Here is a 14,377-nt window from a genome sequence, read left to right as displayed (position 1 = left end):
ACTTAACTAATATTTACAAAACAGTGACACCGGGTGGCCAACTGTGAAAAAAATTAATGAAATTTTATATATATGACAAAAGTGTGTGTATAAAATTAGATAGAATATTCAAAATTTATATTAAATTAAATTCTAAGCGGCATGTCCAGGGTGCCTTCTTTAACCTATTACAACTGGGATAGAGCAAGACAAGTGTTTTCAGCGTAAATAGTCTGGGACCTACGCAAATAAATGGCCACGGAAGTCCATGCATGCACGGGGAAAGCCATTTCGTAAAATTTCTATTCAAACACCAAAACAAGCCAAGATTCTGATAATAAACACATAATTAGAACAAGTGTCATAGCCTCGGTCGAACATGTTTAGAGTCGGACTTATGTCCAATAACTACCGTTTTGAAAGCTGCCATCCTTCTGGATAAAGTAATGTGCTCTCTCACATTTCCTGTGTCGTCTAAATGGGTTGTCGCGGTGAGTGAGGTTTCGGAGAAACAGGCGCGTTTGGACATTTGCATTTGTTGCGAGTTAGATTTGCATTGTTGGGAAACTGGAGAACTGCAGAATGGCTGTTTCTACAACGGTTTGTATCCAACGATTTTAAGGTTTATCATTAAAAACTTAAATGGGCGTTAATATGATCATGATTGATTATATTAATGCTAATACAAATACTTCTGCATAACTTTGAAATATTACTTAATCCTTCGGATGTACTTTTTAAAACATCACAGGAAGAATAAGATGAAGAATAAAGTAACTAAGTATATATGGTGCAATGAATGGTGGAAGGACGCCATGTAGAGCTGGTCTTAGCAGTTTGGCGCACTGACGCTAGAGGGCAGCATCTCATCGTGTTGGGGCGCCTGCGTGTTTATTCGCTGTAGTTAAGGAGATGAGCGAGCTTCATTATGCTTATGACCAACCTTTGGGTCACCAGAACGACCGCTGTCGCACATTATAAGTGAAAAGTCTTACTTTGCATTCATTAATATGTAATTGAGTTAATCAAATATCTGATAAATAATTTACAAGTGAGGTAGTAGTTGTGCAAGAACCCCCCCCCCCCCCTTTTTTTTGTAATAATAAAAAAAGAGCTCTGTTAAGACATCATAGCAAATGAGGGAACGTTGTTCTAGATTCAGGCTGATTTGGAAGACGTTTGCACTTCAGCGGTAGCAGTGACATATTTTCTATACAATAGTCATATCCACACTTCCTCAAACATTTAGAAATGATCGGCAACATAAAAAAATAGAAAAAAAGGAAAACAAATAAATAAATAAATAAAATCCCGTCCTCTGCAGGGTGAGTGCAGGACCCTCCACACTGAAAGCCTGTGCGGGTAGTGGGGTGCTGACCATGGTGCTGATCTGGAAATGGCAGCTAGCGTGAATTTCTTGCGTGCGCCGTGGTGGGAGGGCGCGCTATACCCCACGCTTTAGCATGCGTGTCGGGAAAGAAATTAGCTTTAGACGGAAAGCGCGTGTCGATTTTTTGAATATTCCCGCTTGTGCTAATAAGGTCTGACGGTGACGTCGAAGACACATACCCCCCCCCCTCTCCAGCATCTTTCGCTACTCGTCTTCTCCCCGTTTCCCCGCCACGCACCCGTCCCCAGTTGCTCCAGCCCTCCGATGCTGACACACACTCCTCCTCCGGGCGGCGAGCACAGGGGCGTGAGCGCAGGGGTTTTTGAGTGACACATGCTGCGGTAGTCTCCCGCTGTATGGCCGTGGATTAGCTATATGCTAATTTCGACAGGAGAAGGCAGCCAGCGGAGTCTGAACAGGCTCCTTTGCAGCCATGGCTGAAGGTGGAGAAGGAGAGGATGAGATCCAGTTCCTCAGAACTGTAAGTACATTACTTGTAAGCGCTGCTCTGATGGCTGTGGGAATATGTGTAGCTCTCTGTGTGAGTGTGTGAGAGATTATTCCTGTCGATTGGCTGCCACTTTGATTTACTGACAGATGTTATTCTGTCATGTAGCTTTCGATAACCCTCTCCCTTTGCACATCTCACAGGCGTTGACAGTGCCCTATTGTTTTGCGCATCGTTCACTGACAGCTATTGTGTTTCGTACAATCTCTGCCGCTAAGAAGTTCACAGCGGTATTTTCCCCCTCTTCTGCTGACAAACTTACCTGTTATCATTATGTGGTAACAGTTTGGCAGTTCGAGCTCTGCGATCCAACTTAAAATGGCTCACTGAATCAAGAGGCTTCATTGTTCTGTCAGCGTCAATTGACTTGTTTTTGAAGAGAAAAAAATGGACCTCTGAACCAGTGTGCTGTATAATGCACTAACGTGGTAGCCTGGCAGCCTACACTGCCTGTCCAGACAGTCGCCCCAGGGTTCCTGTGCAGCAGCAAAGGTCTATGCAAATGAACTAAGAAGGAGCATCTTTGCAATAATCACAGTCTCACTGCAGCCAGCCCAGATTACCAACGCTGTCTTACTCGTCAGAGACAAAGCTAACATAAACAGACAGTATTGTATGCTCATTAAATAGTGTATGATTAGGATTAAACGGGCTGAAGACTATTTTCTCTCCTTGGCTCTAGCTCCGCACTACAGTGGAAATATTTGCCACTTAGTGGAAATGGATTTCTCTAGCTGAGGATGGGTGTTTAAGCTCGTAAATATCTAGCTGTGTTTGGACTGAGAGGAACGCTTTCTACTGCTGACAATGATAGATGTTGACACAACCCGCTCATCCACGAAAAAACGCACCGAGAGGCATATCATACCCGAAAAATTCCACGCTAGTCTCGGATAGATGAAGGAGCGCAGCACCTGGAGGTCTTCCAGATAGACCCAGAGACAGTAGGAGGTGTTCGGTTGCACACACCACTGGCGCTGCTGCTTGTGGTTTCCCTTTATTAAGCTGCTTACAGATGCACAACCTGCTGTACTTGGAGGCACACACAGTAGCGACGTTGTTGTTGTGTTATGCAGATTACAGCCTTTTTTAAAGACTTGAACAGAGGTGTTTTAAATGACATTTTAATTAGTGATTAGATATTTTACAGCAGCGTCGGATAATTAGAGACGTCCAGCTTTAAAATGTGACTTTAGAGGCATGAGCAAGACTGGAAACCACAATCCAAGACTGCCCCTTCCTTTTCACTCAGAAGTAAGCTTATACCCCCTGCTCATTTGCCCTGCAGCCCCCCAACCTTTTAGCCACAGCACATAGAGGTCACCACATCAGCATGTCTGCCACTTCAAAATAGAGCTGACATTTCAGCACCGTTTCTTCTCTTTTCCGGCCTTGAATTTAAATGCCACAAATCCAGAGTTAAGATTTTTAAAGTCAACCTCAGGTGAGAGTTTTGGAATTGGCGGATTTTTCCTTGCTTGGCTCTTTGTCCAGTTTGTTGGCGCGTCACTGAGCAATTTTCGTAAACTCTGGAAGCAGAAGCAAGATGACACTGAGTAATAGAAAACTGCTGTTGCTTTTTTTTTGTTTTTGTTTGTTTTTTTAGCGGCTTGTTGCATCCTCCACACAGGGAAGCGTCTGGCAGAATGGACGGTGTCGGGACGGCGGGCGCATGCTTGGTGCTCATCAGTGTAAAAGTGTGAGTGTGTGCGTTTTGAATGCAAATGCGGAGCTGTAGCTGTGTGGTGCAGTCAGGCTGCACCAGACGTGCCACAGCAGAGCACAGTGCAGAAATTATTCATCAGTCCAAGTAAGGCACAGCTGAACCGCTCGGCGTAGAGGAGCAGAACAGATATGTGTGCGAGGATGTACGGGCAATGAAAGCAGTCCTGCAGAAACAAATGCACAGTTGGATGCACATATGCCTATCCAAAACATCACACACACACCCACGGTGACTATTCTTGCCTTTGCACTGATGCCACTTAGCGCACTTATAAGCACAGATATGCTGAGGCTGTATTTCTTCCTTGCGTTGAAATGTTGACTGTTACTTGAGACGGGGAGCTTGATAAAGCAGTTCGCAAACTGCCTTTTCTCTAACAACACAAAGTAATTTCCCTGGAGTGGTAGCAGAAATTACCCCTGCCGGACTGCTGCCTATAAACCCAACACAGTGGGAGGAAATAAAAGGAAGAGAGGGAAAGAGCAGGGATATCTCAGCCACGGGTAATTTGATGTTACAGGAAGAGGAACGGTGCTGATTGTGAGCCAGGAGACTCTGACAGAAGCTTCCCCCACAAACTGCTGTTTAATGTCCAAGGGTGCGAGGGGCTGTGCAGAGACTTTAATAAGTCTGCATATTCCACAGGCATTGTGTTCGCCCTGTTTGCAAATGTCCTCAAATGCACCGGCTCCATCAGCAGTGGCTTTGTAATAGGCCCTATAGTGAAAAAATATCAGCTTATGGTCACATTGCTCAGGCTGCTCATTATATAAGGGTAGTTTTTTTAATGAATTGCTTGCCTGCTTGTGTCATTAGTGCAGAAAGAAGAGGGGGAATAAAGCAGGGGGGGCCTTAAGAAACTTTCGGTCCTGATGCTCGCCGCTCTTCTCGCTTTAATTCTCAAAAACCACCCTGTTAGCCGCACATGAGGGCACTCGCACAGCTTCGCTGATGGATGTATCCCTGCTAGGCTAATATCAAATTCTGGGGCTCTATTAGCAGTTTGAGTAGGAGTAGCGACTTTGAAAAGGCCAGACCTGAGCTGTGACTAATGCGCTGTGGCAGCGCTCGGCTTGTTTATGTGAAGGCACTGGCCTCACTTTGCATCCAGGCGATGACTGCCAGCGCAGCAGCACAGAAGAAGCAAAGCAATGAGCCTAAACAAGCAGCACCAGAGAGAGAAAAAAGAAAGGAGTCTGTAATCTCAGTAAAACACTAATTTTGAGTGTGCCGCGCGCCGGCGGCCTCGGTGCCAGAGGTCGCTCGTCCTGTGCGTCTCCTTTCTGCTCCTTCGCTGCTGTTGCTCTTTTCTCCTCCATGTTTTTCTTCAGCTCCTTTCCCCGCAGATGAACTTTCATTTCCCTCTAATCGCATAGTTGTGAATAACTGCAGCTGTGCACGTTATTATCACGTGTCTTTCCTGGAGGATGTCATCTGCAATTTGAGATAGTAGCAAGAGTGCGAGGGTGAAGGAGCCTCACGCTGATCCAGAGGCAACCAAAGGTGCCCTTGTTCTGCAGTCAGAAACTTTCAGAGCTGAGAGTGGGCCCCTGCCAACCATTCATCATTCATATATCCATACTGGGGTACTTGTTTGTGCAGGGTTTGAGTGCCACAAGTATGGCAGGCTTGCACTGTCACTCACTTGGTCTTTGTATAATTATTAGAGATGACCATGAAATTATTCCACGGACGGGAAGTTCGGTTCAGCACATCACCGCGTTCTGTGTGACACCAAGGAGGCGAGCTTTAACGCTATTATGATGAGTGCTTCTGTCATTTCACGGTTGAATTAAAAAAGTAATAGCTCACTTTTGTTAGTGAGCGAAAGGCATTTCGAGTATAATGGTGCAGATTTTGAGCGCAGGGAAAAAGCTTTGTAAGGAAGCGATTTCGAAAAAATGTCTTTGTTTGTTGCTCCCCATCGTGTTGCCTTACCGGTGTTTGTGTTTTTGTGTGTTCGAAGCAGAGAACTGATGTTTTGTGTGAAAGCTTGCCTTTCCACGTTTGCATACTTAATTCTTATTTCTGGCCTGCTCGCTTGGCGCGCGTGAAATCAAAAGGATGTGATGCATTATATACATATCACTGCTCAAATACGCACACGATCATAAAGCCTCATCACACTCCATCTCATAAAAAACTCAACTTACAGAGCGATAAGTTGGTGTGAGGTTAAGAGTGTAATTGTTGTTCAGCAGGAGGCTGTTTCTCTGTGTTGCGTGATGAAGATGGACAGATCAGATAGGCCTGGAATGAAGCCAGAGGGCCTGCCCAGAGACAACACAGTGTAAAGCTGCAGTAATGAGCTATTGATTGTGCCACCAAATGAAGAAATTTCCTCAGCAATGTCAGTGGCGTGCGGTAAGCAGGCCTGATTGATCTGGCGTTTCGGATATTGAATATTTAATAAGGCAGTGTAGAATCTGTATTGTGACTGCTGGAAAACATCAGAGGGAAAAAGCATGAAATTCAATATGCTTGAAGTTTTTTTTTATAATTAAATTATGAAAGGATGTGAAAAGTGATCTGTTTTATCTCTCGATTTTCTTATTGGAACTAGCATACGTAATAAAATTCACTGCAGGGTTTTTATCACTTTCTTTTCACATGCTTGTTTAAGCCACATTTGTGTAAAACAAACAAATTTCCATTTAAATCCACACTAACGTACACTTTATTCCCCTGAACTGCGTTTTCCCGACACAGTTCACTTTATCCAGAAACAAAATGATTTTCTTTCTTATCTTTACAAGCAGCATAGATGTATTTGAGCCACGGCCCAACAATTGACTGGAGTTAAGCAGCAAAAGCCTTAAACACCATAAGTCAAAGGAAGCAGAAGCCTCATAGGTTCCACCTCCTCCAGCCACTGTTAGCCTGTTGGTTGCTGTTGCCTCCTCCATCATTACCAGGGCCGTCTCCCATCTCTCTCTGGGCTTCTCTTTGCTGCTGCTTCTTGGCAGTTAATGTTGGCTCGCACACTCGAGCATATTCTGTGTTGCGGGATATGCTTTACTCTAAAAAGCTGTAGCTATCTATTAGTCATTGATTGTAGAAAATCTGTGATACAGATTTCTGCTTGTGAGGCAGTTCTTGGCTTTTCCTCTTAAGTACTTTTTTCTGAACTGTTTTGTCTCAGAGCAGAATATAGAAGATTTCTCTTCAGGTTAGCATAAAAACTGAAATCTATAAAGCCCCACTGGTGACTTTGGAGGTCACAATTTTGTTAGTGTGTAGCAGAAACTGCAGTTCATTTAAGAGTTACCTGAGCCTTGCACCAAAAACAGGTCAATCTCCATAAGTAACGTGAAAATGCCCAAATTAGCAGCACAAATAGAGATATTTACACCCTAATATCAAAAATTTGTTTTGCTCTCTTACAGCTAATGTCATAAAAACTATCCAGTGGATGACTTTGTATATAGAGTCATGTGAAAAACTAAGTGCACCCTTTGATTCAGCAGTAACTTGAAATAATAATTTTCTGTTATAAGGACATTTTCAGTCTCTCATGTCACCGTGTTGGATTTGGCCCACTCACTGCAGTCACTCTGTTTGATTCAGATTTGCTGGTGTTCTTGGGATCATTGTCCACTTGCACAGCCCCTTTTGGGCCAAGCTTTAGCCCTCCATCACTGTGCTGATAGTTGATATGCTGTGTTTGGTTTTCATTAAATGTGGTGCTATGGCCAAACATCTCTATTTTGGTCTTGTCTGTCCAAAACATATTGTTCTGGAAGTCTTGTGATTTGTTCCGGTGCATTTTGGCAAACCTAGCCTGTGCTGTCATGTTCTTTTTAGAAAGAAGAGGCTTTCTTCTGGTAACACTTACAAACAAGCCATACATGTTCAGTCTTTTTCTACTTGTACAGTCAGGAACTTTAGCATTTAATATTCTGAGGCCTGTAAGAGCCTGAGATCTAGCAATTGGGCTGTTTTTACAAAAAAAGCTTTGCACGGTTTGACCTTGGGGTGAATTTACTAGGATGTCTACTCCTGGGAAAATAGTGGCATTCTGTTAACACACCTTTAATGCTCAAAACCAACAACCAACTCCAGAAACTGCTGAAACTTCTGCTTTTATAGAGGTGCTTACACTTGTTTATGATCAGTTAATTAAGGTCATTTGATTAGCAGCACCTGGCTGCTGCTTACTCTCCTTATTCTCATGGAAGCATCAACAGTGCACTTAGCTTTTCAGAGAACCCCGTGAAAGCTTTCTTTTTCACATGGCTGTAACTGTGTAAGTTGGCCACTTAAATTCGGTTAATACAGTCTGAGTTAAGACCAATGACTCTAAAAAACGTTGCACCCCACTTTAAAAGCATTATGGTAGTAATTAGAATCAAACTTATGAGAAAGAAGACCCCTTGAACATAAATCAGCGTAACTACTGATAATGAACGAAAGCATCTTTGGAAAAAAATTATCTGAGGAGAATTTTTAATTTTAATCTGACCCCAGTCCCATCCGCTAACATGCAGGAGGTGGGGTTTATGACCTATACTGCAGCCAGACACCAGGGGGCGATAGAGACGTTTTGGCTTCAGTTTTGGGAAGCTGTCGCGTCGTCCATGTTTTCTACAGTCATTAACTGTGTCCAGTTGGGACACAGCTAAGGTGGCAGTTCAGTTTTTGTGTGAGGTACATGCCGTTTTAAGCTAATCGCTCACTAGCCAAAGTAGCATCCCATGTGACATTTAATCTAGCATGAACCTTACTAGCCAAGTTAGGTAGCTAGCGCGATACCTTAGAGAAGTTTACTGTTTACTGCCTCATCCAAATATGGTCGTACCCAATTTCAAAAACACTACAGTGACTAAAATCCTGAACTCTAGGCTTCAGAACAGCAGTCTGAAAAACAGTGGTAATGACCATTTTTTATACACAATTATATAGAGTCATTCACATGCTTAAATTATAGCTAATTATAGCTATAGGTTAATCAAGGCTGTTTCCTTCTTCCTGTTAAGCTAAATCTAGTGTTTAGCTAAATATTTAAAAGGCATAATACCGGAAGCTACTTTCTCATTTAAATCTCGGCAAGAAAGGAAATACAAGTTTAAAAAGCACTGCTTGTAGTGGTCCTTTAGTTTCTCATTCACTTCATGATTTTAGTTGTTTTACAGTAATATGTGTGCTGCATGAGTTCTATCACTCTGCAAAGAGTTTGCTGCCTCAAAATGTATTGAAAAAATATCATCTTCCCATTTTTAATTACCTGCAGGAATAGCACCAAATCCACCCAGTGAGAAAACATTTGGCTCATTTAAAGTGTTTGCCAAACAAGACAGATGTTCGTCTGAATCTGTAGCCATGAACACAGTGCAGTATTCACTGAAGATTTATACATCAGGTGCATCAGATGGAAAAAAAATAAAATGAAAACAGATGTACTGATGGCCTTTACTGCTGTGTCTGTGAATTCAGTAAAAAAATGAAATGGTACATTTGTCAGGTGACACAGTCTGCTAAGATGTTTTTAAGATATTCCTACCTGTGCAGCTGATAGGCCTGTTACCACTGTTAGGCCTTTAATAAGCCATTTAGAAGAGTGTTTACTGCTGCAATCTGCTGCTGTTGAGGCTCACTTTGCAGAAGTTAAGATCCTTTTTCCAGATTTATTTTAAAGTGAACCTTGACGGTTATCTGAACTGTAACGCCAGGTCTTTATGCTTTTGGGTAATACACTTCCAGCCGTGTCACCTGAGCATGTCAGTGAAGAATCTTGATTGAGTCGACCGAGGGAGTGTAATTGGGTAATTTGCGGGATGGCATAGGTGCATCCAGGCGCAGCAACAATTGCTATGCTGAGAAAATCCCACCTCGAGGCGGGTGCCAAAGTCTCGGCCCTTTCAACTGATATTGACAGCGTTACTCATAAAAGATTCGTACCTCTTTAACAACCCCCGCGTCGCACCACGCCAACACAGACAAGGAGGCATCACTCTTTTTATTGGGTCTTTTTGCTGCAGAGTCAACAATGTGTGTTATAAAAACATAAAGTACTATTCTGCCCCGGCAGCAAGCGAGGCAGGAGATTCATGGGCTCCAGCAAAGACAATCACAGCAACACACATGCTTGCTGACACATATCCAACTTACCAGTGCTGTGTTATATTTTTAGTTTTCAAGTGCATTCTCTGCATTATACTGTAGCTTTTTTGTGTGCTCTACTTTCTGCTGGGACTCTGCAGTGCTTCAGTAAAGAGGCAACCTTTATAGCTAGGTCTGTGTCTAAGCCTGCAGGTGAGAAATGCTGGAGCTTTTGTATCCTTCTGCCCTGCTAAATATCTGCAGCATTGCTCAGCCCTCAGTAACACTCACTCCCAGCTCAAAGAAGCGTTACTGTGGCGGTATAACTGAGGAGCTGACACTACAACTTTCCCTTAATACGCTCTTAAGAAGCTCTTCCTTAAATGTATGACAAGTCAGAGTGCTATGGGCTGATTCTTTTTATGCAGTAAAAGTTACCCTACAAGAGGCTGCCACAGAACGTTGGAATTAGATGCTGTTTTCTGCACCAACACCTGCATTTTCAAGACATGCACTGAGGTGTCCTGACTCCACATTTGGTAACTGCTACTAATTCAAGTCTCTTTACCTCAGGATGCTTTTCTCTACTCTTGTACGCTCCTCTACTTTGAATCACAGCGGTGCTTTAGCTTTGACACCCAAACCCTTCACCTGGTCAGCATCACAAGTCCCTGAACAAATCGAGTTTGACACAGTGATGCCTCAGCTGTAGTTTAATCTTAACCCTCTCCTGTGCCAGGGGCACATTATGGCTATGCTCACATGCATGGAGATGAGCGCTCTGAAGAATTTTCATCAGGTCAGGCCTTAAAGGACAATGGATATTTTTATCCTGGAGAAGCTGACACTGTGACCACTGTTAGAGCATATACAGTGTAGGAGACAAGTGGAATACTGTCAGTCTCTCCAGGATTATGCAGAACAGGTCAGAAGTCTGTTTCTCAAAGTTTGAAATTTGACTGCATTTGTTTGAATTCATTAACAATATGAGAAATAGAAAATTTGCCTTGTTTAAATGTCAGGCACACAGTTGTCCTGCACATCTGAAGTAAAGAAATATACACGTCATATCTTATTTGTCTGATTATAGAAAAACTCAAACTATTTGTGAGGCAATGGTTGGCTTGCATAGGAAGCCAGTCATTGGAAGTAACTGCTACTGGCCTTGAAATAGCAACACAAGTAGAGGTTTCTTTGCACATAAAGCTGGACATAGTCACCATGACATCAGTGATTAGGAAATTCCCATTATGAAACCTTAAGTTGTATATTTTTCTCACTGCCACCTTGTTGTTTTGAAAATGTAAAGGGGTGGATCAGACTGTGAAGTAGTTTGACGCGGCATTCAGTTGATTGACAGTTTGTGATTGTCAACAAAGGTGTTAGCATATGAGAATACACCTGTTTATCCTCCTTTCTGACTAATTATGTGGTTTGAAGCTAGAACGCTACAAGCAGTGCTTTTCATTTGGGCCGATAAAGTCATCAGGAAAGTCTTTACTGAAGTCAGAGAGCAAGAGAGCTGAGGGACACTTACATAGACTTCTATATAACCGGAAGTGTTTTTGACTGTCTATTGTACGGTAAATAGTATATGGCTTTAGACTAGTTATGGCTAATCTCTTTTTCCAGTTTATGCTAAGCTAAACTAGCTAGCGGATGTTGTAGCACAATATTTACCATAGACATGACGCTTTTCTACTCTCCCAGAGTACTGAAAGCACCAGCACTTTCTTCTGTGATTTTAAGTGCTTTCTAACTAACATTCACACGCTATTGGATGCATAAGTGTGCAACTTTATGGGTTAATATCTTACCCAAGGTTATTTGGCATGTAGACTAGAGGGGGGCAAGGATCAAACCACCAACCTTCCAATCAGTAGATGAGCTGCTCTACCTCCTGAGCTACAGTCACCAGTATTTATTGTCATGTCTAAGTGACTGTATTTCTAAGGCGCAAATACAGACAAAATCCTGAGAGTTACAAACGCATTAATGCAGGCTAACATGTGTGTGTATATTGCTAACGCTAATTTCCAATGTAAGTCCAATGTGGACTTCAATAGGTCAGGAGTCATTAAGGACACCAACATGCTTGCAAACACTCACCGAGTGGTAGTTAAACCCTAAAAAGTACAACAACCTGAAACGGAGAGATTCACAGAGAAAAGGTGTGCGGTTTAAAATTTAATGGTTGCACAACTTTGACTTTGAAGGCCAACGTTGTCCTTTTGCATTTGTGTTGCATTTTTCAAGTTTCACTACAGCTTGGAGAGTGAGTGTTTGGAGACAAGTCATATAGGGCAACAGCCAGCAACCATTCAGCAACTGTTCTGAGAGTACACAAATGAAATCAAAGCAAATCACAAACACAGATTTTCAGCAGGACTTGATTGTTGGAGCAAAAATTTAAATTGAATTTTCTTAGAGGTCTCTTGATTAGCACTTACAGTTCAACTTTGCTTTTTATGTTTTTGTCCATTTGTGTCCACAACAACTCTGAGCTAGTCTGCTGCTGTCAGAATATTGGCAGGTCCTCAAATGTTGAATTATTTACCATACCATATCATACCACCTTTATTTATAAAGCACTTTAACATAAAACCAGAGTTCACAAAGTGCTGTACATGCTAATAGCATAAGTAAAGAAAATTCAAATGAGATAAGATAAAATAAATAACTAAAAAACTAAAATAAATTGAAACATGTTAAAACATAATTTGTGTTTATGTAGAGCTGAACCAGGTTATGAAATTGCAAAATTAACTGCAATCACTGCTCTCTTTTATATTGTAGGTCACATATCCAGCACCTCCCGTTCTTGACCTGAAAGCAAAGCATAATTTCCATCCATCCCACACCACTTGGGACTTTCTTTAGTGTCACAAGTTGAAAAAGTGAGTCAAAAATCATGCTTGACTTGCTGCACATAGAAAGGTTATAGATGCACCTGTTAGTGCTGCTCTCCCTTCGGACCTCCAAGAAGGTTCTTACCCTAAAAATAAAACACATTGCTTGTGGAAGGGTAGAAGCAGCCTATTTTCCTTTACCGTGTGCTCTGCCACAAAGAGTCTCAATCCCCTTGTTAAGTGACGCTGCTTTGCAGAGAGGAGTGGAAAAGAGTTTGTTCCTTTTGATTTCTGGTGCAAGCCCGAGCTACAGTGCTGTCACATCTTGCCCCCGAGGCTCCCCAGTGTCATCATGTAGCCAGGGGAAAAATGCAATAACACCCCAATCTTTTTCCGTAGTCACTGTAATGCTTCAATGCCAAGCATGTAGAAACATTGCAAGGTATTTTTTTCATAAAATAGCCTGCATAGACCTAAAGGAAGGCAAGAAAGGAAGGAGCGAAAGTGCTTGCTTAGCTTTTCAGATTAAGCCACCGCCAGAGAGGCAAAGTAGTGCTGCAAGGTGCAGTCAAACATTTTATAGCCTCCCTGCTTCACTCCTTTGCTACAGAGGCATGTAGACAGTCTTAATATCTCCAGACCTGAGTAAGGTTGGTTCTGCCTACAGGGCTTATCTCTTATATAAACTTTATCCTCAGGTGAACTGTAGCGTTCTGCATTTTCAACTGAGTTTTCTACACAGTACCTATACCATGATATACACACTTGCATAGAGCTAACACTGTGCTACAAGCAGGAGATGCCATTTTTTACCTTGTGCTGTTTGCTTCACAGTGATAGCCACACCTGTCTAATCTTCAAGATGAATTGCCTTGGTCCATATGGTGGCTACTGTTCACAGCTGTATAGTGCGAGTGTATGTTGATTGGGTAATTAGAGAGTCCAAGACTGAATCCGAGGTGGCCATATGTGGCAGATGACACATGAAAATCGATGGGCCCATTGAACCACCGGATATTAGATTATCTTCCCTTTGATGGTATTTTCTCAACTTTTTACTCTTGGAATGTCAGATGAACTTGTTGGATTCACTGATGTGAGGCTCTATCACTTAATGAGAGGCTATGTATACAAATGGCTTGACTCTGAGACTTGTCGGGGACTATCTGGCAACAACCAGTCACACTGGAAAAATGTGCGCTCCCTGGCTGGTTGCAAGGGGTTGCTGTAGGTTGTTGGTAGTCAATATGAAATCGATTGCCAAAGCCCCATTCATGGAGGCTTAGAGACTGGCGGGTGCCCACCTGGTATCCAACAGTTGGTAGGGAAAAATATTTATTTTGCATCTGGTTGGCGAGTTGTTGCTGGAGGCTGCTGGCAGTCACTAATGTGAAACTGGTCACCCAAATATGCTGGTTGCAGTGGTAAGGCACAAATTTCACATTGAGAGTGAATTTTCTCTATTTCTGAATTGATTTCTGGGTTAACTGCAGCTCAGAAAGCTAATGGCAGTTGTCTTCAGACAAGTCTGAGTTCATGTAAATTAAGGGCAATCACGTCAATCTGCTACTAAACAACGCAGTCACAAGGAGGTTCTTTGCAACTGATTTCACTCAGGCTAGCAACCACTCACCAGCCAGTTGTGAAAATATACATTTTCCTTAGTAACTGAAGGTTGCCAGTGGGTCGCTGACTGGTGTCTAGGCCTGTGTCACTGAGAGCTTAACTGATCTCATGTTGCAGAATGAGTCCAGGATGCAGCTGCACGCCGATTGTTCCAGGATCTGGTCAGTGACACAGTTCAAGAACATGCTGTAAGGCTTTTATCCTCAGCACAGCCTTAAAAGGAGGCAAAAATTTTAACGGATGTCAAGATTAATTTATGG

At 42.6% G+C, this 14,377-nt stretch overlaps 1 protein-coding gene across 14 annotated transcripts in view; it reads left to right on the top strand.

Moving 5' to 3' along the window:
* The first annotated feature begins 1,402 nt into the window (after positions 1 to 1,402).
* LOC113012390 (ryanodine receptor 3) overlaps positions 1,403 to 14,377 on the top strand; it is a 107,828-nt gene continuing 94,853 nt past the window's right edge. For all 14 annotated transcript variants that reach the window (XM_026152551.1, XM_026152557.1, XM_026152559.1 and 11 more), the window contains exon 1: positions 1,403 to 1,850. In XM_026152551.1, coding sequence (XP_026008336.1) covers positions 1,803 to 1,850 — 48 coding nt within the window. In that variant the 5' untranslated portion in view covers positions 1,403 to 1,802. The remainder of the gene's footprint in view (positions 1,851 to 14,377) is intronic.

Source organism: Astatotilapia calliptera, chromosome 19 (assembly GCF_900246225.1).
Source record: "Astatotilapia calliptera chromosome 19, fAstCal1.2, whole genome shotgun sequence".
NCBI classification, from domain to species: Eukaryota; Metazoa; Chordata; class Actinopteri; order Cichliformes; family Cichlidae; genus Astatotilapia; species Astatotilapia calliptera.
The sequence above is the reverse complement of the archived record's forward strand: the minus strand, read 5'-3'. Positions and strand labels throughout refer to the sequence as shown.